At 40.7% G+C, this 27,613-nt stretch overlaps 1 protein-coding gene across 1 annotated transcript; it reads right to left on the reverse strand.

Annotated features, from left to right (window-relative positions):
• Nucleotides 1-747: 747 nt before the first annotated feature.
• On the reverse strand, nt 748-27,293 carry ZBTB22 (zinc finger and BTB domain containing 22). Its single transcript, XM_053721894.1, has 2 exons — nt 27,218-27,293; nt 748-2,978 (listed from the first exon to the last, which is right to left on the reverse strand). The coding sequence occupies exon 2, from the start codon at nt 2,949-2,951 to the stop codon at nt 1,635-1,637; it is 1,317 nt and encodes a 438-aa protein (XP_053577869.1). The 5' UTR covers nt 2,952-2,978; nt 27,218-27,293; the 3' UTR covers nt 748-1,634.
• Between the last annotated feature and the right edge of the window lie 320 nt (nt 27,294-27,613).

The following is a 27,613-nucleotide window of genomic DNA, read 5'->3' on the forward strand; positions in this document are numbered from 1 at the left end:
CCGGAACACTTTCTTCTTTTCTGACAATGTTGCCCAACTCTGAGGATTGTTTTTTTCCCAGCAGGACAATGCTTCATGCCACACAGCCAGGTCAATTCAAGGTGTGGCTGAAGGACAACCAGATCAAGCCCAATCTCCAGACCTGAACCCCATTAAAAACCTTTGGAACATGATCAAGAGGAATATGGTTGGTCACAAGCCATTCAAAGCCGAGCCGCTTGAGTTTTTGTAACAGAAGAGGCATAAAGTCACCCAACAGCAATGAGAAAGACTGGTGGAGAACATGCCAAGACGCATAAAAGCTGTGATTGAAATTATAGGGTTACTCCAACAAATATTAATTTCTGAACTCTTGCTCAGTTAAAACATTAGTATTGTGTTGTTTAAAAAAGGATTATGGACTTGTTTTCTTTGCATTATTCGAAAACACTGCATCTTTTTCTTTATTTTGACCAGTTGTCATTTTCTGCAAATAAAAGCTCTAAACATTTTTATTTGGGAGAAATGTTGTCAGTAGTTTATAGAATAAGACAAAAATGTTCATTTTACTCAAACACCTACTTAGAAATTAATTAAATGTTTCCAGAGCTGTGTGTGTGTGTATATTATATATATATATATATATATATATATATATATGTATATATATGTATATATATATATATATATATAATATATATATATATATATATATATATATATATATACACACACACACATATATATATACATACACACACGAACTCATACATTTATGTGTAGTAGATGAATGGAGATTGAAGGTTCGCTTGGGACATTATGAATACATTTCTATAATGGAGTATGTTATATACATGTGAGAGTAGCTTATGAATGCTTTTTGAGGGGTTGTAGTTTGTATTGAAAATTTACTTATATATTTGTTATAAACTCAGAAGCTGGGAATCAGTTCTATTACCCTCTGACTTGTCTGAGTAAAGGGTTGGGGAGGGAGTGTTCGTACCCACTTGTTGTATACTACACAACAATATAAGTGCGTCTGCTATTTCCACGTACAGGTAAACCAAAGTTTTGCAAAGAATCATTATCTGAAGATAAGAAGCAATGCTTGGCAGAAGAGGAAACCACAGTCTTGAGAGGTTTGTTTTGGATATTGATGAGGCTCTGAGGTCCAGAGGAGTAGCAACATATAGTTTATTTTGTTAGGTCTAGTGGGACTCTTGGGAAGAAGCTCTGCATCTCTTATAGAGGAAAGGAGTAATGTTCTTTAGATCCATCAAAAAACATCTGCAAGGGTAATTATGGTATAAAAAGATAGGCTTTGTAGGTTTTTTTCTACCTAGACTTTTATCAAATTGTTATAAACATCTTTCCTTGTACTTCCACTTATTTTTCATACTCCTCTTACACCTAATGCCCAAATTTGGTTTTGTCCCTCGTCACTTAGAATCTGAACGGTTTCTCTCCACAATACCCTTGGAAAAGTCAAAATCTTAGTTATTAGGGTCTTCTTTAGGTTCCTTTAAAATAAGCTTTGATCTGGACTGCAGATTATGTTTAGCCAAACTCCTTGATATCCACCTTCTAGCAATTGTCTACTATAGTCAAAGTCCTCTTCCCTTGTCCCACAGGTTCCCCAGAGCCTTTTCTCTTTGTTACACAGCTGGAGATTCCTTTCTTACTTGCCCCACTCCTCCACCTGTTCCTCCCCCCCTGTGCCTCCTCTCGCAGTGGCTACGGTGACGCATGAAGCTGTCCCTCCACATGAACTTCTTGGCACACACCTCACACTCATACGGCTTTACACCAGTATGTGTCTTCATGTGCTCTGTCAAGTGGTGCTTCATTTTAAACTTTTTCCCACACACAGGACAGTCGAAAGGACGCAAGTTAAGGTGCATGTTGACATGCCGGTCGCGCATGCTCTTGTGTGAGAATGCTTTTCCACAGTGGCACAAAAAGATCTTGCCACTGTCTCCACCCTGACCTGTTCCTGTCCCACCTTGCCCTGCTGCCCCATGTCCAGAAGGCAACACCATAAGCTGGTTTCCCTGCATGTCCAAGGGCAGCAGAGGTGGTCCCTGGGGATAACCTGAAACACCACCAGTGCCATCCTCATATGGCATGCCATCTGACGGTTCACAAAAGTTCACTTGCTCCTCTGGAGCATTCAAAGTACGGACATCACTGATACTCAGGTGTTCCTCATCTTCATCCTCTTCTAGTTCGTCTTCCTCTTCTTCCTCCTCACCCTCACAAGTCAATAACAATCCTGGGTGTGGCCGTTCCTTTTTAACGTATACCCAATGGCGTTGCGGCACAATACTAGGTCTCCTGTAGCTAGAGCAGCTTGCTACTGATGCCTCTACCAGATCTTGATCTCCTTCAACACTCACCTCTTCAGTGGCTTCATTTGCCGCTTCATTTTTTGTCCTAGATCTTTCCCCACAGGACTCGAGTGGTGCCTCTCGTGGGCTGAAATAGTTGCTGCTGCTAGGTGACTGGTTCTCGCTGGCTCTGCCAGAGTGAGGTCTCTGAGGTGTAGGGACATCACCTCCACCAGTTATTTCTCCACCACAGCTACTACCACCTCTGGCCTCCTTGAGAAGTTCAGAACACTTATCTACCACATGCCACATCTGGAGAACGCTGCCAACTGTTAGGTAGTTAACAATTTCATCAGCCAACATAGTAAGGCGGCCTGTATAGGCAGCACACAACACAGCCTCAAAGGCTGCTGGGTCAACAACCCCGGGCAGAGCCACGCAATTCATTCCTTTCAGTAGCACCTGGTCATGGAAGTACGGAGAAGAGGCTGCCAGCACTGCCCGATGTGCTCTGAAGACTCGGCCCTGTGCATGAATGGAAACATCACACAACTTTCCTTCTACCCGTTGCTGGTTCAAGCTCTCCAAAAGTGAACTGGCCACGTCTGGGAAGTCCACGTGGATAAGAGGGGGTGCTGCATCCATGATGATGGAAAAGCAAAGGGGAATAACCTGCAGGGGAGAGAGAGGCAGTATGAGATACACCCAATATTAGTTTATAGTTTTACACGCAATGCAGGTAGCCCTCAATTCACAATAACAATTTACAGCACTGACAGCAGACACAAAAAGTAAGACCTAATTAAATTCAATGAAAGGATAAATTAACAGCAATACATAATTAAAGGGACATAAAACAAATTGGGATAGGAGACAAAATATAATAATATGTACTTGAATTACTTTACCTGCAAATTTATACTGCATTGCCTCACCATTAACCCTTCTGTTTAAGTTTCCGAATTGTAAAGCTCTAACTCCCCCACACATTTCCTTCTATGGCTGTATCTATGTTTATTGTTGTTTTGGTAGAATGCAAAAGTGCATAGGGATTATCTGCTGGGCATACCTAGAAGCTGTGAACTCAGTTGAAATACAATGACTGTGTCTGAACACTGATAAGGGGGGTGGAGCTGACTGCTCCAAACAGCATGGCTATGTAAGTATTTTGCTTATTTTTGAAAATTATTTTAAAATACTTGCGAGCAATTTTTATTACTAATTAGCCCTTTTAGGATATGCACAGGTATATTATTATAACCATGTTGGTTATGCAAAACTGGTGAATGGGTAATAAAGGGATGATCTATCTTTTAAAGCAATACAAATTCTGGAGTAGACTGTCCCTTTAATCCATACACAATGTCATGCTCTCCCAGAGGTTTCTGTAAGATTGTTTTGGGCTGTTTTTCTACCTAGAAGATATTATCACATAGTCTTGGTTATGTAGTTATCAAACTATGTATCTGTAGAAATAAGATGCCTCCTCTTCGCAGCAAAAAGCTATACACTTTCAAATTTGAGAAATAGACCTTAAAGGGACACTCAAGTCAAAATTAAACTTCAAGATTCTGATACAGCAGCAATTTTAAGCAACTTTTTAATTTACTCCTATTTTTAATTTTTTTTTTCGTTCTCTTTGTATCTTTATTTGAATGGAAGCTTAGGCGCCAGCCCATTTTTGGTTCAGCACCTGGGTAGCGCTTGCTGATTGGTGGCTACATTTAGACACCAATCAGAAAGCGCTACCCAGGTTCTGAACCAAAAATGGGATGGCTCCTATGTTTAGATTCCTGCTTTTTAAAATAAAGATATGAAGAGAACAAGAAAGCTGCTTAAAATTGTATGTTCTATCGGAATCATGAAAGTTTAATTTTGACTAGCGTATTTTTCATGATTCAGATACAGCATATCATTTTATAATATGTTTGATCACATTTGCTTTATTCTCTTGGTATCCTTTGTTGAAGGGGAATAATACTCTATTGGGAGCTAGCTGAAAACATTGGGTGAGCCAACGACAAGCAGGTAGCGCATAGTATTGTATTGCCTATAACGATGAAGCAAATGAGATAAGAGAACTAAATAGGAAAGTTGTTTAAAATTGTATGTTATGTCTGAATCATGACAGTTTAATCTAGACTTCACTGTCCCTTTAACCCCTTAGGGACCAGAACACTATTTAATTTTCTGTCCGTTTGGGACCAGGGCTATTTTTACATTTCTGCAGTGTTTGTGTTTAGCTGTAATTTTCCTCTTACTCATTTACTGTACCCACACATATTATATACCGTTATTATCATCATCCTATAATATAAAAGGCCAAGTCTGTTTGTCCAAAGCTATCATGCGCAGTAGAGACTGCGCGAGGACAAACACACCTGGCCTTCAACAAACTAACCTGTCCGCTGCGAGAACTGTAGGCATAAAGGGAGCGGGGCCAGGCATGACGGGGGGCGGGGCCGGCCATGGCCGTGAGAGAGAGCGCCCTACAGAGAGGGGGGGTAGAGAGCAAAAGAGAGAGGTGGGAGAGAGAGCAAAACAGAGGAGAGAGAGCAAAAAAGAGAGAGAGAGAGCAAAAGAGAGGGGAGAGAGAGCAAAAGAGAGTGGGGAGAAAAAGAGCAAAAGAGAGTGGGGAGAAAAAGAGCAAAAGAGAGTGGGGAGAAAAAGAGCAAAAGAGAGTGGGGAGAAAAAGAGCAAAAGAGAGTGGGGAGAGAGAGCGCACAATAGAGAGGGGGAGAGAGAGAGAGCACAAAAGAGGGGGGGAGAGAGAGCACAAAAGAGGGGGGGGAGAGAGAGCACAAAAGAGAGGGGGGGGAGAGAGAGCACAAAAGAGAGAGAGAGAGAGAGCACAAAAGAGAGAGAGAGAGAGAGCACAAAAGAGAGAGAGAGAGCACAAAAGAGAGAGAGAGAGAGAGCACAAAAGAGAGAGAGAGAGAGAGCACAAAAGAGAGAGAGAGAGAGAGCACAAAAGAGAGAGAGAGAGAGAGCACAAAAGAGAGAGAGAGAGAGAGCACAAAAGAGAGAGCGCGCAAAAAAGAGGGGGAGAGAGAGCGCGCAAAAGAGAGGGGGAGAGAGCGCAAAAGAGGGGGAGAGAGCGCAAAAGAGAGGGGGAGAGAGCGCAAAAGAGAGGGGGGAGAGAGAGCGCAAAAGAGAGGGGGAGAGAGAGCAAAAGAGAGGGGGAGAGAGAGAGAGCAAAAGAGAGGGGGGAGAGAGAGAGCAAAAGAGAGGGGGAGAGAGAGAGCAAAAGAGAGGGGGAGAGAGAGAGCAAAAGAGAGGGGGAGAGAGAGAGCAAAAGAGAGGGGGAGAGAGAGAGCAAAAGAGAAGGGGGAGAGAGAGCAAAAGAGAGGGGGAGAGAGAGAGCGCGAGTGCAAAAGAGAGGGGGGGAGAGTGCAAAAGAGAGGGGGAGAGAGAGAGCAAAAGAGAGGGGGGAGAGAGAGCAAAAGAGAGGGGGGAGAGAGAGAGCAAAAGAGAGGGGGAAGATTGCAAAAGAGAGGGGGAGAGAGAGCAAAAGAGAGGGGGGAGAGAGAGAGCAAAAGAGAGGGGGAAGAGAGAGAGAGAGCAAAAGAGAGGGGGGAGAGAGAGCAAAAGAGAGGGGGGAGAGAGAGCAAAAGAGAGGGGGGGAGAGAGCAAAAGAGAGGGGGGAGAGAGAGAGCAAAAGAGAGGGGGGAGAGAGAGAGCAAAAGAGAGGGGGGAGAAAGAGAGCAAAAGAGAGGGGGAGAAAGAGAGCAAAAGAGGGGGGAGAGAGAGCAAAAGAGAGGGGGGGAGAGAGAGAGCAAAAGAGAGGGGGGGAGAGAGAGAGCACAAAAGAGGGGGGGAGAGAGAGAGCAAAAGGAGAGGGGGGAGAGAGAGAGCAAAAGAGAGGGGGGAGAGAGAGAGCAAAAGAGAGGGGGGGAGAGAGAGAGAGCAAAAGAGAGGGGGGAGGAGAGAGAGCAAAAGAGAGGGAGAGAGAGAGAGCAAAAGAGAGGGGGGTGAGAGAGAGCAAGCAAAAAAGAGGGGGAGAGAGAGAGCAAGGGGTGGGACCGCTGTACTGCAAAAAATGGCCTGTGTACACGGGCTTTAGGACTAGTATCATATAATTTACTATAAAAAAAATAAAATAAAGTATGATGAAAATTTTTTAAAAACAAACACATTTTCTAACTTTGACCCCCAAAATCTGTTACACATCTACAACCATCAAAAAACAAACATGCTAAATAGTTTGTAAATTATGTCCTGAGTTTAGAAATACCTAATGTTTACCCCCTTTAAAAAGGGACACTGAACCCAATTTTCTTCTTTCATGATTCAGATAGAGCATGCAATATTAAGCAACTTTATCATTTACTCCTATTATCAATTTTTCTTTGTTCTCTTGCTATCTTTATTTTAAAAGCAGGAATGTAAATCTTAGCAGCCAGCCCATTTTAGGTTCAGCACCATGGATAGCGCTTGCTTATTGGAGGCTTACATTTACCCACCAATAAGCAAACATAACCCAGGTTCTCAACCAAAAATGGGTCGGCTCCTATGCATCTCATTCATGCTTTTTAAATAAAGATAGCAAGAGAACGAAGAAAAAGTGATAATAGGAGTAAATTAGAAAGTTGCATAAAATGAAATGCTCTATCTGAATCATGAAAGAAAAAAATTTGTGTTTAGTGTCCCTTTAAGGACTGGGCATTTCAGACTAAAACTTTCCCAAAAGACCAGAGTATTTTTAGCATTTTTGCTATCACTCCATTTGAACAGAAATAGAGCCTTTAAATTTTATATTTACCTATCAAAACTATATATATATACCCAAAGTATTAATCTAGGCCCATTTTGTTATATTTCATGCCACCATTTCACCGCCAAATGCGATCAAATAAAAAAAACTTTAGGTTTCTCACTGAATTTATTTACTAACAGCTTGTGCAATTATGGCACAAATGGTTGTAAATGCTTCTCTGGGGTCCCCTTTGTTCAGAAATAGCAGACATATATGGCTTTGGCATTGCTTTTTGGTTTGGTAATTAGAAGGCCTCTAATTGCAGCTGAGCACCACACTTCTTATTCTTAGCAGTGAAGGGGTTTATTAGGTAGCTTGTAATGTTAATTTTAGCTTTAGTGTATAGATTTCCCTCCCACCTGATACTTCCCACCCCCGAACCCTTTCAAACAGTTCTCTTCCCTCCCCCACTCTGCATCGGTTACTCTCTGGCAGGTATTGCACAATGCCTCAATATCAAGGCATTGTGGCAATACTCTTAAGACCCTTCAGAGAACACGGAAGTGGGCCGTGGACTCTCCTTGTACAGAAGGAAATTAAATTATCTGGTAAGCATAATTTATGTTTTCCTTCTTAATACAAGGAGAGTCCACGGCTTCATTCCTTACTGTTGGGAAACTTATACCCAAGTTCTAGAGGACACTGAATGAAAATGGGAGGGACAAAAAGAGGCGTACCCTAATATGAGGGCCCCACAGCCTGCAAAACCTTTCTTCCGAGGCTGCTTCAGCTGAAGCTAAAACATCAACCTTGTAAGATTTAGAAAAGGTGTGTAAGGAGGACCAAGTGGCCGCCTTACAAATCTGATCTATAGAGGCCTCGAAAGAGAACTTTCCGGACAACAACTTAATATCGTCTTCATGCACAGGCTCAAACGAAGCCCGTTGCAACACCTTAAGAACCAGATTTAGACTCAAAGGGGGAGCCAAAAATCTGGACACAGGTCTAATCCTAATCAGAGCCTTAACAAAGGACTGAACATCTGGAAGCTCAGAGAGCCTCTTGTGCTGTAAAACAGACAAGGCAGAAATCTGTCCCATCAGGGAACTGGCCGAAAGACCCTTCTCCAGACCATCCTGGAGAAACATCAGAATCCTGGCAACCTTAACTTTATGCCAAGGAAATCCACGCTCTTCACACCAGAATAAGTAGGTTCTCCACACCTTAAGAAAGATGCGACGAGTAAACGGCTTATGAGCTTGAATAAGAGTATCAATAACTCTCTCAGAAAACCCTCTCTTGGCTAGGACTAAGCATTTAATCTCCACGCAGTCAGCCTCAGAGAATCTAGATTTTGATGAACAAAAGGGCCTTGTTCCAGCAGATCCCTGCGACAAGGTAACCTGCATGGACGGGAAGATGACATCCTGCATAGGTCCGCGAACCATGTCCTTCGCGACCATGATGGAGCAATCAGTATTACGGACGCTTGCTCCTGCTTGATGCGGGCCACTACTCGAGGAAGGAGTGGTAAAGGCTAATGCATCTATTAGCTCCGCCTGAGGATCCCTGGACCTCGACCCATATCTGGGTAGATTGGTATTGAGATGCCATGAGATCTATCTCCAGGGTCCCCCACCTGAAGCATATCTCTGCAAACATTTCGGGATGGAGAGACCATTCCCTCAGATGAAAGAATTGTCTGCTGAGAAAGTCCGCTTCCCAGTTGTCCACACCCGGAATGTGGGTTGTTGACAGCGAACAGCTGTGGGCCTCCACCAACTCCAGAATCTGAGATACTTCCCTCATTGCTAGGGTGCTTCTTGTTCCCCCCTGATGGTTGATGTAAGCCACTGAGGTTATATTGTCTGATTGGAATCTGATAAACCGGGCCAAACCCAAAAGAGGCCAAGCCTTCAGAGCATTGTCCAAAATGTTGATCGGGAGGGAGATTTCCTCCTGCGACCACTGGCCATGTGCCTTTTTGGCATCCCAACCAGCTCCCCATCCAGAGAGGCTCACGTCCGTAATCACAATCTCCCAGGATGGTCTGAGAAGGGATGTCACTCGGGACAGATGATCTGGACAGAGCCACCAAGAGAGCAATTCTCTTGACCGGTTGTCCAGGGAAATCTAATGAGACAGATCCGAATGATCGCCATTCCACTGCCTCAGCATGCACAGCTGTAGTGGTCTGAGACGGAACCTGGCAAAGGGTATTATGTCCATGCTGGACACCATGAGACCAATTACCTCCATACACTGAGCCACAGATGGCCTTAAGGAGGTCCAGAGGGCAAGACATGCAGAAGCTAGCTTGCACCTTCTCTGGTCGGTTAGAAATATCCTCATGGATACTGAATCTATTATAGTGCCAAGGAATTCTACCCTGGTGCTTGGGATGAATGAACTCTTCTCTAAGTTTATCTTCCATCCATGTGATCGAAGAAGAGAGAGAAGCCGAATGGTCCTCTGCTAGACGAAAGGATGGCGTTTGAACCAGAATTTTGTCCAAGTGGGGAGCTACTGCTATACCTTAGGTTCTGGCGACAGCCAGGAGAGCTCCCAGAACCTTTGTGAAGATTCTTGGGGCCGTAGCTAGACCAAACGGAAGTGCAATGAACTGGAAGTGCTGATCCAGGAACGCAAACCTTAGGAACTGGAAGTGGTCCCTGTGGATTGGAACGTGAAGGTAGGCATCCTTCAGATCTATAGTGGTCGTGAACGATCCTTCCTGAACTAGAAGAAGAATGGACCTTATTGCCTCCATCTTGAAAGAGGGGTCATTTAGAAACTTGTTTAAGCATTTCAGGTCCAGAATTGGGCGGAAAGTTCCCTCCTTCTTTGGGACCACAAACAGGTTTGAGTAGTATTCCAAACCTCTTTCTGCGATAGGAACCGGGACAATGACCCCTAAGGAGGACAGATCCCGCACGCACCCCAAAAAGGCTTCCCTCTTTTCTGGCTTTAAAGACAGACTTGAGAGGAGAAATCTGCCCTTGGGAGGATGAGATTTGAAACCTATCTTGTATCCTTGAACTATGACCTCCAGGACCCACGGATCCTGCACGTCCCTGGACCAAGCATCTAAAAACAGCGACAGTCTGCCCCCTACACAAACTAGCTTTGCATCTGGGGGCCGCCCCTTCATGCCGACTTGTTCTCTGTGGGCTTCTTGTTCCGCTTGAATTTATTCCAGGATTAAGCCGGCTTCCAAGTGCTCTTGGTTTGCTCTGGCTTAGAGGAGGATTGCTGATGTTGGGACTTCTCAGATCGAAAGGAACGAAAGTTAGACCCTTGTCCCTTAGATTTGTTCTTTTTATCCTGCGGTAGGAAGGCACCCTTGCCCCCAGTAACCATGGAGATAACAGAGTCCAGGCCTGGACCAAATAAAATGTTTCCCTTAAAGGGGAGGGAAAGTAGTCTAGACTTAGAAGTCATGTCAGCAGACCAGGACTTCAGCCAGAGCGCCGAAGCGTCTGCACTAAAAAAACAGAGATGTTAGCATTCATGTTTGCATCACATATAAAAGAATTTGCAATTCTCAAAGGCTTAATTCTTTCCCGGATAACGTTGAGCGGACCCTCCACATTGATCAATTCCGCTAAGGAGTTAAACCAGTAGGCCGCAGCTCCAGCAACCTAGGCAACAGCCGCTGCCGGTTGAAATAAATATCCTGTATGCTGAAACATTTTCCTGAGAAAAGTTTCCATTTTGTTATCTATCGGCTCTCTGAAAGACGAGCTATCCTAAAGAGGGATAGTAGTACGCTTAGCTAACGTGGAGATAGCACCATCCACCTTAGGGACGGAACACCACAACTCTAGTTGAGAGTCCGGGAACAATTTTTTAAAGGCAGACAAGGGAGAAAAGCAAGATCCAATTCTATCCCATTCATTTTTAATAATATTCACCCTTTTCACAGGTACAGGAAAAGTAAGTGGCGCTACCCTGTCCTCGTACACTCTGTCTAATTTAGGGATCAAAGGTTCATCAGGCAACTTGGCCTCTGGAACTTCTAATGAAGACAGAACCTCCTTTAGAAGAAAACGTAAGTGTTCAATTTTAAATCTAAAGGCTGGCTCCTCTGCAGCCGGAGGCCTAGAGGTAGCAGACTCTGATCCAGAAATTTCACCCTCTGAAGACTCAGAGTGTGACCCATCCTGGGATACCTAAAAGGCAGACAAATCAAGTAAATCACTAGATGTCCCCTGGACCGGAGAGCTATGTTTAACCTTTCGCTTGCGCTTAGCAGGGCGAGGTAAAGCACTAAGGGCGTCAGACAACGCCGTCTTTACTGCGCGGTAAAGTCTGATGGTAAAAGGCTCCCTCCAGACGGAGGATCAGGCATGCTATGGGAAGCTGCATGAGACAATGGAGATGATTGATGGGTATGCACCTAACAGAACGGCGAGTCCTCAGAGGTGGACGGCTCAGTTGTACTAAAGGGGTTAACCTTATGGTTGATGCATATGGAACATAGTTTGAGAGGGCGAGCACACCAAGGCCTCCTCACAATATAGACAGATATTACTATAACAAATAGAGAGAGTACCCTCTAGCATATCAGGATCCTCCATAGCTTGCGCTAACAACAGTAGGATACAAATAAATTAACTTTTTATGTTTCTCAAAAACGGCACCTATATAGCCCCAATGACTGGGGCACTCACCACCGCCTAGACCCAGGCACCCAGAGAAGAAGCTACCTCTCCGACAGCTAGCTCGGTCAGGAAAGAGATAACGAGTGTGACCACACCCGGTCACGAGGTGCACAATGCAGGACTGCCCCTGCTATGAGAAAAGGCGCGCCAATGCTATCAAGCTGCGTAGCGTTCAAAGTGAAAGTAAAACATCTGTACGTTCCGTTACCACATAACTACAGTCTATGAGCGCAAAAAATAAATCTCACATAAGCAGCATAAATCAAAGAACACATTTGAATCTATAAAGATAAAAGGAGTCACACTGTGACCCTGTCTTCAGCAATTTTAACATAAGTAAAAATTGAAACGATCTTACCAGAATCCGTGCTGTGGAACAGAAACACAGCCTCTCAAGTGTGAAAGTCTTGTAGCATCGCTCCTGACATGGACTTGAGTGAAGAAAGCAGACAGTGAAACTTGTCAACACTGGTTGCTTAGGGAGCTGTAAGCAGGCAGTCTGGATGGGTTTGCAGAAAGACTCTCCCTGTATCTCCAGACTCTAACTTTCGTCAATGCTCTCACTGAGAGACTGACAAGACTACTTAAAACTCCAGTTCCATAACGAGAGGCATATATCCCTCCTGAGGAACAACTCAGAAATCTTCTGAGACTTCTCTGCCATCCTCCTGTGACGAAAGGCAAAGAATGACTGGGGGGGATGGGGGAAGTGGGAGAGGTATTTAAGCCTTTGGCTGGGGTGTCTTTGCCTCCTCCTGGTGGCCAGGTTCAGTATTTCCCAACAGTAAGGAATGAAGCCGTTGACTCTCCTTGTATTAAGAAGGAAAGTTTAATTTTGTCTAGACTGTCCCTTTAAAGTGATGGTAAAGTTACCGTAATGTCAATAAAGTACAGCATAAAGTGTGTAAAATAAAGATAAGTTTAATTCATCAATTCTTATATTTTTCAATATTAATCGAGTTGTCACCTTTCTAAATCAATTGCCGAATGTGCACAAATTCAACCCGTGTTTTTTTTTTCTTTTTTCAGTGGGTCACGTTTTTGTTGAATCCAATTGAAATGTCGGCCGTTAGGCAGCCGTCACTCCACATCATCCGCCCCTTTAGTTGTAAGCGCATGCGCTACTGAAATTTTCTGAAGATGGGAATCCATGCGCGCTCCCGTTTCGCGCATGCGTGCTACTTACATGTAAGAATCCCATTGTACGTCTGTGGATGACTGCTTCTATACGGAGAACCGCATAACTTTACATCTGAGAACTTTAAATAGAAGTACCGCAATAATGCATTTGGAAAGAATGATCGCCGATTAGTGCATGCGCAATGGTTAGCAGCATCAGCGATTAGTGCATGCGCAGTTATAAACTGCAGCGAGACTGCACATTTTAGAGACACAGAGAGCGGGTGGGACCGCTATAGGAAATCCCTAAGATAAGAAGACGGAAGTAGGGCATGGGAGGAGTTGTGAACTAAGCGGTAGGGATTTTTAAATATAATCTTTAATGCAAAATATTGAACTAATAGAAAAAAAAACTTAGCGAGTGGATTAGGGTCATATGGACAAATGCTAGGTTGTCTTACATAATGTTAAACTTTACCTTCACTTTAAGCTAATCATTAATTTTCTCCTTCCAATAAAGTAAAGCTGAAAAGTTGGTCAAATAGGAACCTATTAAAACTGGAGATAGTTCACCTACCATTAAGTTAATTTATTTCGATGATCTATCTATGTATTTCTAATGGTATAAAGAATAAACAAATCAGTAATTGCCTGATATTGCTGGAAACATATTCAGATAAATTGTTATTCTAAAAAAGAAACCTTTATGTAAAAAAAAAAAAACAACAAGATTTATATTGATTTAAATTGATCCTTACTGACTATGGTTTAAATCAAATCCACCCTGATGTGCGCGCACAAACAACCAATCCCCTGCACCCAACATACTTATGCATGCACCGTATAAACCCATTCAGCCTATGAGGCATATTTAACAAATGTCTTGCGGACCTGATCCGACAGTGCGGATCAGGTCCGCAAGACCTCGCTGAATGCGGAGAGCAATACTCTCTCCGTATTCAGCATTGCACCAGCAGCTCTTGTGAGCTGCTGGTGCAACGCCGCCCCCTGCAGACTTGCGGCCAATCGGCCGCCAGCAGGGGGTGTCAATCAACCTGATCGTACTCGATCGGGTTGAATTGTGGCGATTCCTGTCCGCGCAGTGTTTGTGACCGCTGCTTCATCTGCAGGCTCGCCAGAAACACGGGGCGTCAAGCTTCATACGGAGCTTGAGAGATAGGCCCCCATGTGTCAATATTTTATATACAAAAATGTGTATAGAGTATAAATAACAGTGTCTACAAGCAATAACAAAGTATATACATATTATACATGTACTGTGCACTATTAATTTATCATTTATTTCCTGCACACAATATATTTATACACACATCAGCCTGTCTCTTGTACACAATATATTTATATACACACACTAGTCTGTCTCTTGTACACAATATATTTATATACACACACCAGCCTGTCTCTTGTACACAATATATATTTATACACACACATCAGCCTGTCTCTTGTACACAATATATATTTATACACACACATCATCCTGTCTCTTGTACACAATATATTTATACACACACATCAGCCTGTCTCTTGTACACAATATATATTTATACACACACATCAGCCTGTCTCTTGTACACAATATATTTATACACACACACCAGCCTGTCTCTTGTACACAATATATATTTATACACACACATCAGCCTGTCTCTTGTACACAATATATTTATACACACACATCAGCCTGTCTCTTGTACACAATATATATTTATACGCACACATCAGCCTGTCTCTTGTACACAATATATATTTATACGCACACATCAGCCTGACTCTTGTACACAATATATTTATACGCACACATCAGCCTGACTCTTGTACACAATATATTTATACACACACACCAGCCTGTCTCTTGTACACAATATATATTTATACACACACATCAGCCTGTCTCTTGTACACAATATATATTTATACACACACATCAGCCTGTCTCTTGTACACAATATATATTTATACACACACATCATCCTGTCTCTTGTACACAATATATTTATACACACACATCAGCCTGTCTCTTGTACACAATATATATTTATACACACACATCAGCCTGTCTCTTGTACACAATATATTTATACACACACACCAGCCTGTCTCTTGTACACAATATATATTTATACACACACATCAGCCTGTCTCTTGTACACAATATATTTATACACACACATCAGCCTGACTCTTGTACACAATATATTTATACGCACACATCAGCCTGACTCTTGTACACAATATATTTATACGCACACATCAGCCTGACTCTTGTACACAATATATTTATACACACACACCAGCCTGTCTCTTGTACACAATATATATTTATACACACATCAGCCTGTCTCTTGTACACAATATATTTATACACACACACACACACATCAGCCTGTCTCTTGTACACAATATATTTATACACACACACACACACACCAGCCTGTCTCTTGTACACAATATATTTATACACACATCAGCCTGTCTCTTGTACACAATATATTTATACACACACATCAGCCTGTCTCTTGTACACAATATATTTATACACACACACACACATCAGCCTGTCTCTTGTACACAATATATTTATACACACATCAGCCTGTCTCTTGTACACAATATATTTATACGCACACATCAGCCTGTCTCTTGTACACAATATATTTATACACACATCAGCCTGTCTCTTGTACACAATATATTTATACACACACCAGCCTGTCTCTTGTACACAATATATTTATACACACATCAGCCTGTCTCTTGTACACAATATATTTATACACACATCAGCCTGTCTCTTGTACACAATATATTTATACACACACCAGCCTGTCTCTTGTACACAATATATTTATACACACATCAGCCTGTCTCTTGTACACAATATATTTATACACACATCAGCCTGTCTCTTGTACACAATATATTTATACACACACACACATATCAGCCTGTCTCTTGTACACAATATATTTATACACACACATCAGCCTGTCTCTTGTACACAATATATTTATACACACATCAGCCTGTCTCTTGTACACAATATATTTATACACACATCAGCCTGTCTCTTGTACACAATATATTTATACACACACACACACACACACCAGCCTGTCTCTTGTACACAATATATTTATACACACACACCAGTCTGTCTCTTGTACACAATATATTTATACACACACACCAGCCTGTCTCTTGTACACAATATATTTATACACACACACACACACACACACACCAGCCTGTCTCTTGTACACAATATATTTATACACACATCAGCCTGTCTCTTGTACACAATATATTTATACACACACATCAGCCTGTCTCTTGTACACAATATATTTATACACACACACACATCAGCCTGTCTCTTGTACACAATATATTTATACGCACACATCAGCCTGTCTCTTGTACACAATATATTTATACGCACACATCAGCCTGTCTCTTGTACACAATATATTTATACACACATCAGCCTGTCTCTTGTACACAATATATTTATACACACACCAGCCTGTCTCTTGTACACAATATATTTATACACACATCAGCCTGTCTCTTGTACACAATATATTTATACACACATCAGCCTGTCTCTTGTACACAATATATTTATACACACATCAGCCTGTCTCTTGTACACAATATATTTACACACACACACACATATCAGCCTGTCTCTTGTACACAATATATTTATACACACACATCAGCCTGTCTCTTGTACACAATATATTTATACACACATCAGCCTGTCTCTTGTACACAATATATTTATACACACATCAGCCTGTCTCTTGTACACAATATATTTATACACACACACACACCAGCCTGTCTCTTGTACACAATATATTTATACACACACACCAGTCTGTCTCTTGTACACAATATATTTATACACACACACCAGCCTGTCTCTTGTACACAATATATTTATACACACACACCAGCCTGTCTCTTGTACACAATATATTTATACACACACACCAGCCTGTCTCTTGTACACAATATATTTATACACACATCAGCCTGTCTCTTGTACACAATATATTTATACACACACACCAGCCTGTCTCTTGTACACAATATATTTATACACACACATCAGCCTGTCTCTTGTACACAATATATTTATACACACACACACACACACACACATCAGCCTGTCTCTTGTACACAATATATTTATACACACATTAGTCTGTCTCTTGTACACAATATATTTATACACACATCAGCCTGTCTCTTGTACACAATATATTTATACACACATCAGCCTGTCTCTTGTACACAATATATTTATACACACACATCAGCCTGTCTCTTGTACACAATATATTTATACACACATCAGCCTGTCTCTTGTACACAATATATTTATACACACACATCAGCCTGTCTCTTGTACACAATATATTTATACACACATCAGCCTGTCTCTTGTACACAATATATTTATACACACACACACATCAGCCTGTCTCTTGTACACAATATATTTATACACACACACACACACATCAGCCTGTCTCTTGTACACAATATATTTATACACACACACACACATCAGCCTGTCTCTTGTACACAATATATTTATACACACACATCAGCCTGTCTTTTGTACACAATATATTTATACACACACACACACACATCAGCCTGTCTCTTGTACACAATATATTTATACACACACACGCACACATCAGCCTGTCTCTTGTACACAATATATTTATACACACACACACACCAGCCTGTCTCTTGTACACAATATATTTATACACACACACACACATCAGCCTGTCTCTTGTACACAATATATTTATACACACACACACACACACACACACATCAGCCTGTCTCTTGTACACAATATATTTATACACACACACACACATCAGCCTGTCTCTTGTACACAATATATTTATACACACATCAGCCTGTCTCTTGTACACAATATATTTATACACACACACATCAGCCTGTCTCTTGTACACAATATATTTATACACACACACATCAGCCTGTCTCTTGTACACAATATATTTATACACACACACACACACATCAGCCTGTCTCTTGTACACAATATATTTATACACATACACACATCAGCCTGTCTCTTGTACACAATATATTTATACACACACATCAGCCTGTCTCTTGTACACAATATATTTATACACACACATCAGCCTGTCTCTTGTACACAATATATTTATACACACACACACATCAGCCTGTCTCTTGTACACAATATATTTATACACACACACACACACATCAGCCTGTCTCTTGTACACAATATATTTATACACACACATCAGCCTTTCACTTGTACACAATATATTTATACACACATCAGCCTGTCTCTTGTACACAATATATTTATACACACACACACACATCAGCCTGTCTCTTGTACACAATATATTTATACACACACATCAGCCTGTCTCTTGTACACAATATATTTATACACACACACACATCAGCCTGTCTCTTGTACACAATATATTTATACACACACACACACATCAGCCTGTCTCTTGTACACAATATATTTATACACACACACACACACATCAGCCTGTCTCTTGTACACAATATATTTATACACACACATCAGCCTGTCTCTTGTACACAATATATTTATACACACACATCAGCCTGTCTCTTGTACACAATATATTTATACACACACACACATCAGCCTGTCTATTGTACACAATATATTTATACACACACACACACACATCAGCCTGTCTCTTGTACACAATATATTTATACACACACATCAGCCTGTCTCTTGTACACAATATATTTATACACACACACACACACACACATCAGCCTGTCTCTTGTACACAATATATTTATACACACACACACACACACACATCAGCCTGTCTCTTGTACACAATATATTTATACACACACATCAGCCTGTCTCTTGTACACAATATATTTATACACACATCAGCCTGTCTCTTGTACACAATATATTTATACACACACATCAGCCTGTCTCTTGTACACAATATATTTATACACACATCAGCCTGTCTCTTGTACACAATATATTTATACACACATCAGCCTGTCTCTTGTACACAATATATTTATACACATACACTTCAGACTATCCCTAGCACACACAATATATATATATACACACACACACACACATACACACACCAGGCTGTCCTCTGCACACAATATATATTTATTTACACACATTAGTCTGTCTCTTGTAAAGAATATATTTATTTACACACATCAGCCTGTCCCCATGCACACAATTCATTTATACACACACATCAGCCTGTCCCCATGCACACAATTCATTTATACACACACATCAGCCTGTCCCCATGCACACAATTCATTTATACACACACATCAGCTTGTCCCCATGCACACAATTCATTTATATACACACACACATCAGCTTGTCCCCATGCACACAATTAATTTATACACACACATCAGCCTGTCCCCATGCACACAATTAATTTATACACACACACCAGCCTGTCCCCTGCACACAATTCATTTATACACACACACCAGCCTGTCCCCTGCACACAATTAATTTATACACACACATCAGCCTGTCCCCTGCACACAATTCATTTATACACACACACCAGCCTGTCCCCTGCACACAATTCATTTATACACACACATCAGCCTGTCCCCTGCACACAATTCATTTATACACACACATCAGCTTGTCCCCTGCACATAATTCATTTATACACACATCAGCTTGCCCCCTGCACACAATTCATTTATACACACACATCAGCCTGTCCCCTGCACAATATATTTATATACACACACACACACATCAGCCTGTCCCCATGCACACAATTCATTTATACACACACATCAGCCTGTCCCCATGCACACAATTCATTTATATACACACACATCAGCTTGTCCCCATGCACACAATTAATTTATACACACACACCAGCCTGTCCCCTGCACACAATTCATTTATACACACACACCAGCTTGTCCCAAGCACACAATTCATTTATACACACACATCAGCCTGTCCCCATGCACACAATTCATTTATACACACATCAGCCTGTCCCCATGCACACAATTAATTTATACACACACACCAGCCTGTCCCCTGCACACAATTCATTTATACACACACATCAGCTTGCCCCCTGCACACAATTCATTTATACACATACACACACATCAGGTTGCCCCCTGCACACAATTCATTTATACACACACAGCCTGTCCCCTGCACACAATTCATTTATACACACACATCAGCCTGTCCCCTGCACACAATTAATTTATACACACACACCTGCTTGTCCCATGCACACAATTCATTTATACACACACATCAGCCTGTCCCCTGCACACAATTCATTTATACACACATCAGCTTGCCCCCTGCACACAATTCATTTATACACACACATCAGCCTGTTCTCTGCACAATATATTTATAGACACACACATCAGCCTGTCCCCTGCACAATATATTTATATATACACACACACACACACCAGTCTGTCTCTTGCAGACAATATATTTATATTCAGACACATCAGTCTGTCTCTTGCACACAATATATTTTTTTATATATATATACACACACACACACACACACACACATCAGCTTGTCCCATGCACAATATATTTATATACACACACATCAGTCTGTCTGTTGCACACAATATATTTATATATACACACACACACACACACACACACACATCAGCCTGTTCTCTGCACAATATATTTATAGACACACACATCAGCCTGTCCCCTGCACAATATATTTATATATATATACACACACACACACACCAGTCTGTCTCTTGCAGACAATATATTTATATTCAGACACATCAGTCTGTCTCTTGCACACAATATATTTATATATATATACACACACATCAGCTTGTCCCATGCACAATATATTTATATACACACATCAGTCTGTCTATTGCACACAATATATTTATATATACACACATCAGCCTGTTCTCTGCACAATATATTTATACACACACCAGCCTGTCCCCTGCACAATATATTTATATACACACACATCAGCCTGTCCCCTGCACAATATATTTATATACACACACATCAGCCTGTCCCCTGCACAATATATTTATATACACACACATCAGCCTGTCCCCTGCACAATATATTTATATAGACACATCACTGTCTCTTGCACACAATATATTTATATACACAACAGTCTGTCCCTGTATAATATATTTATATTCACACACATCAGTCTATCTCTTGCACACAATATATTTATATTCACACTTCAGCCTATCCCTAGCACACAATATATTTATACACACACATTAGTCTGCCTCTTGTAGACAATATATTTATGTACACACATCAGCCTGTCCCCCTGTAAACAATATATTTCAGTGTTCTCCCCAGGACCTTTTAGCGGGTGCACCACCCAGCTGATTTTTACTGCTAAAATTAACCTGTATTAAAAATGCTCAATTCTTATTGCACAAATTATCATTAAATACATTTATGTTAAACTAGTCAATAAGCCTGCCCAAAGGGCAGTCTATTTATTTTTTAAGCTACAGATGTAGAAACAACCTATTTTGTAAATCTGCTTTTATATAAATATTTAAGCTAAAGGTGTAGCAATACATGTTATCCGCAAAACCCCCACTAACCCCTAAACCGACAACCCCCCACAACGCAAGTACTCTTATTAACCCCTAATCCGCCAAACTCCCACAACGCAAATAGCTAATTCAATTACTAAAAAACCCTAACCTAACACCCCCTAAATAAACCCCAATTACAGAAATTAAAAAAAAAAACACTAAATTACAATGAAAATATAAAAAGCTAACATTAAATTAATCTAAGTTACAAAAAATAAAAAAGTCTAATGTTACAAAAAATAATAAACAAAATTATCCAAATTACACCTAATTCCCTATGAAAATAAAAAAGCCCCCCCAAAATAAAAAAACACACTAATCTATTGCTAAACTACCAATAGCCCTTAAAATAGCCTTTTGTAGGGCATTGCCCTAAAGTTTAACAGCTCTTTTATGAAATAAAATTACTAAGACCCCTTAACAATTACAACCCCCCACTCACCCAACCCCCAAAAATAAAAAAGACCTAACTAAAAAAAATCCTAAAACTACCCATTGCCCTTAAAGGGGCATTTGTATGGGCATTGCCTCTTTTAGGATAGCCCAAACCCTAACACTAAGCCCCAAATAGGTACTCACGGTTCTGAAGTTCAGCGGAGAAGGTCTTCAACCAGGCGGATCCATCATCTTCTATCTTCATCCACTGTGAAGGCGCCATCCACTGTGAAGGCGGCGCGGAGGTGCTGAGCGGTCTTCCCAGATGTGGCGATCCTCGGCGGCGGTGCTCCATAGCTGCTTGTAGAGGCTCCTCTTCATGCAATCATCCACCGCACACTGAAATTGTAATGCAAGGTACCCCATATTTATTGGGGGTACCTTGCATTCCTATTGGCTGACATAGCTCTGCGATCGCCGGTCTTCAGTTCTGTGGTCCAGGATGAAGATAAAAGAGGTCCCCGCTTGGAAGAAGATGACGGCCGCTTGGAAGAAGACCTTACCGCCTGGAACAGGACCTTCTCCGCCGGACTTCAGGAACTGTGAGTACCTATCTGGGGTTTAGAGTTAGGCTTTTTTTTTAAAAAAAAATGTTTTTTTATTTTTAAGATTAGGGATTTGGGGCAATCTTAAAGCTGAATGCCCTTTTAAGGGCAGTAAAAGAGCTGAATGCCCTTTAAAGGGCAATGCCCATACAAATGCCCCTTTAGGGGCAATGGGTTGTTAAGGATTTTTTTAGTTAGGCCTTTTTATTTTGGGGGGTTGGGTGAGTTGTGGGTTGTAATTGTTAAGGGGTCTTAGTAATTTTATTTCATAAAAGAGCTGTTAAACTTTAGGGCAATCCCCTACAAAAGGCCCTTTTAAGGGCTATTGGTAGTTTAGAAATAGATTAGTGGGTGTTTTTAATTTGGGGGGCTTTTTTATTTTCATAGGGATTAGGTGTAATGTTTTAATTTTGGATAATTTTGTTTATTATTTTTTGTAACAGATTAATTTAATGTTAGGTTTTTTTTATTTTCATTGTAATTTAGTTTTTTAATTTTGGTAATTGGGGTTAATTTAGGGGGTGTTAGGTTAGGGGCCTTAGTAATTTAATTAGTTATTTGCGTTGTGGGGGTTTGGCAGGTTAGGGGTTAATAGGTTAAATAGGGTACTTGCGTTGTGGGGGGTTGTCGGTTTAGGGATTAATAGGTAAAATAGTTTTATTGCGATATTGGGGGTTTGCTGTTTAGGGGTTAATAGGTTAAATAGATTTATTGCGATGTGGGGTTTTGCGGATAACATGTTAATAGATTAATTAGGTTTATTGCGATGTGGGTGGGTGGGTGACGGTTAAGGGGTTAATATTTTAATTATGTTATTTGCGGATTATGGATTAATTACTTTATAATTTTGCGATGTGAGATTTTGCAGTTTAGGTGTTTGTTAATACTTCGTGCAGGAAGTTAGGTGTTTTTTGTTATACTTCATGCGGGCAGTTACGTCTTTTATTTTTATTTTGTGCGGGGAGTTGCGTGTCTTTTTTTTAGGCTTCGGGTTTGCCTACGCTGCACCTAGGTGGATTCGAAAATGGCAGGGTGGTGAAAGAATCCACCAAAGGTGGATTCTTTCGCAGCTTCGCTGCATCCAGGTGAATTATTTTGGCTGCACGCAGAGCCAACATTCCAGTCAGGATGCGTGCGCAACTGGCGACGGACAAACGCAATTATAGTATAGATTATGCAACTAATTTGTGTTTTGGATAGCAGATCAGCCTGTCCCCTGTATAATATATTTATGCTCATACATCAGCCTGTCTGTTGTACACAATATATTTATACACAAACATCAGCCTGTCCCATGCACAATATAGTTATATAGAAACACATCAATCTGTGCCCTGTACAATATAGTTACACAAACACATCAGCCTGTTCCCTATGCACAATATATTTATATACACACACACATCAGTCTGTGCCCTGCACACAATATATTTATACACACACATATATTAGTCCCATGCACACACACACACATCAGCCTGTCCCATGCACAATATATTTATATACACACATGAATCAGCCTGTCCCCTGCACATAATATATTTATACACACACACTAGTCTGTCTTTTGTCAGTATATTTATACACACATCAGTCTGTCCCCTGCAGACACTATATTTTTATACACACACCAGCCTGTGCCCTGCACAATATATTTACACACACATCAGCCTATCCCTTGCACACAATATATTTATACACACACAGACATCAATCTGTGCCCTGTACAATATATTTATACACACACTTTAGCCTGCCCCCTGTATATTTTCATACACACACACATTCTGTCTCTTGTACACAATATATTTATACACACACATCAGCTTATCTCCTGCACAATATATTTATTTATTTATACACACACACCAGCCTGTCCCTTGTATATTTATATACACACATCAGCCTGCCCCCTGCATAATATATTTACGGTATATACACACACCAGCCTGCCCCCTGTATAATATATTTTTATACACACACCAGCCTGCCCCCTGTATAATATATTTCTATACACACACCAGCCTGCTCCCTGTATAATATATTTCTATACACACACACACCAGCCTGCCCCCTGTATAATATATTTCTATACACACACACCAGCCTGCCCCCTGTATAATATATTTATATACACACACATCAGCCTGTCCCCTGCACAATATATTTATACACACACCAGCCTGTCTCACGCACACAATACATTTATACACACACACAATATATTTATACACACATCAGCCTGTCCCATGCACAATATATTTTTTCACGCATACACACATCAGCCCGTCTCTATATATTTATATACACACACACATTAGCCTGTCCCCTGCACACATTACATTTATACACACACATCAGCCTGTCCCATGCACAATATATTTATACACACACATCAGCCTGTCCCATGCACAATACACACACACATCAGCCTGTCCCCTGCACACATTACATTTATACACACACATTAGCCTGTCCATTGCACAATATATTTACACACACATCGGTCTGTCTCTTGCACAAAATATATTTATATACACACACAACTCAGTCTGTCTCTTGTACACAGTATATGTATACACAGTCACTCACATCAGCCTGTTCCCTGTATAATGTATTTATATACACACACCAGCCTGTCTCTTGCACACACAACAGCCTGTCTATTGTACACAATATATTTATATATACACACATCAGTCGGTCCCCTGTATAATATATTTATACACTCACACCAGCCGGCACCTGTACAATATATTTATATATACACGCACACTAGCCTGTCACTTGCACACAATATATTTATATACACAACAGCCTGTCCCTGTATAATATATTTATTTACACATACATCAGTCTGTCTCTTGTACACAATATATTTATACACACACAACACCAGTCTGTCTCTTGTACACAATATATTTATACACACACAACACCAGTCTGTCTCTTGTACACAATATATTTATACACACACACACAACACCAGTCTGTCTCTTGTACACAATATATTTATACACACACACAACACCAGTCTGTCTCTTGTACACAATATATTTATACACACACACACAACACCAGTCTGTCTCTTGTACACAATATATTTATACACACACAAAACCAGTCTGTCTCTTGTACACAATATATTTATACACACACAACACCAGTCTGTCTCTTGTACACAATATATTTATACACACACAACACCAGTCTGTCTCTTGTACACAATATATTTATACACACGCAACACCAGTCTCTCTCTTGTACACAATATATTTATACACATATACAACACCAGTCTGTCTCTTGTACACAATATATTTATACACAATATATTTATACACATACACACCAGTCTGTCTCTTGTACACAATATATTTACACACACAACACCAGTCTGTCTCTTGTACACAGTATATTTATACACACAACACCAGTCTGTCTCTTGTACACAATATATTTATACACACACCAGTCTGTCTCTTGTTCACAATATATTTATACACACACCAGTCTGTCTCTTGTACACAATATATTTATACACATAACACCAGTCTGTCTCTTGTACACAATATATGTATACACACACAACACCAGTCTGTCTCTTGTACACAATACATTTATACACACACACCAGCCTGTCTATTGTACACAATATATTAATATATACACACACACACATCAGCCTGTCTTGCACACAATATAGTTATACACACACACCAGCCTGTCTATTGTACACAATATATTAATATACACACACACACACCAGCCTGTCTTGCACACAATACATTTATACACACACACCAGCCTGTCTATTGTACACAATATATTAATATACGCACACACACACCAGCCTGTCTTGCACACAATTTATTTATACACACACACACCAGCCTGTCTTGCACACAATACATTTATACACATACACCAGCCTGTCTTGCACACAATACATTTATACACACACACCAGCCTGTCTTGCACACAATACATTTATACACACACACCAGCCTGTCTTGCACACAATACATTTATACACATACACCAGCCTGTCTTGCACACAATACATTTATACACATACACCAGCCTGTCTTGCACACAATACATTTATACACACACACCAGCCTGTCTTGCACACAATACATTTATACACACACACCAGCCTGTCTTGCACACAATACATTTATACACATACACCAGCCTGTCTCTTGCATACAATAAATTTATACACACACCAGGCTGTCTCTTGCACACAATATAATTATACACATGCACACCAGCCTGTCTTGTACACAATATATTTATACACACACACCAGCCTGTTCCCTGTATAATATATTTATATATACACCAGTCTGTCTCTTTTACACAATATATTTATACACACATCAGCCTGTAATATATATATATTTATATATAGACACATCAGCCTGTCCCCTATATATTTATATACACACACATCAGCCTGTCCCCTATATATTTATATACACACACACATCAGTTTATATACACACACACATCAGCCTGTCCCCTATATATTTATATACACACATCAGCCTGTCTCTTGCACACAATATATTTACATACACAAATCACCTGTCCCTGCACACAATATATTAGTAAATACCGACAGTATGCCCCATTTGCACGATATATTTATATTTATGCATACATACGAATCATTCACACATTGTATTTATAGATAACAACGTCTCTTACCCCTAGACTGTCTCTTGCTGTCTCTTTAATAGTCTCTGTGTCTCAGGCCTCCCAAGGCTCCGCCCCTTCATTAAAGGTGCGCAGGCGCATTGCTGCTTATTGCAGCCGCTGGTAATCGGCCGATTTTAATTTTTACGACTTTAAGAGTCGGACTCCGCCTTCACTGCTCCTGTTGATTGGCAGCAAAGCAGACGGGGTCTGGGACACGCCATGTCCCTGCAGACTCCTTCAGAACGGCTTGATGGGAGGAGCTGAGTGGTGCAGCCACCTGTCACTCATATTTAGATCCGCCCTATAGAGGACTAGTCATCAAAGTGATTGGCTGAAAAGCCTAACCGACGTTATATGGTCTAAATTACAAGCTTATAATGTCATTCTTTACAGTCAGTCAGTGTT

This window comes from Bombina bombina, chromosome 7, assembly GCF_027579735.1.
Source record: "Bombina bombina isolate aBomBom1 chromosome 7, aBomBom1.pri, whole genome shotgun sequence".
NCBI lineage: Eukaryota > Metazoa > Chordata > Amphibia > Anura > Bombinatoridae > Bombina > Bombina bombina.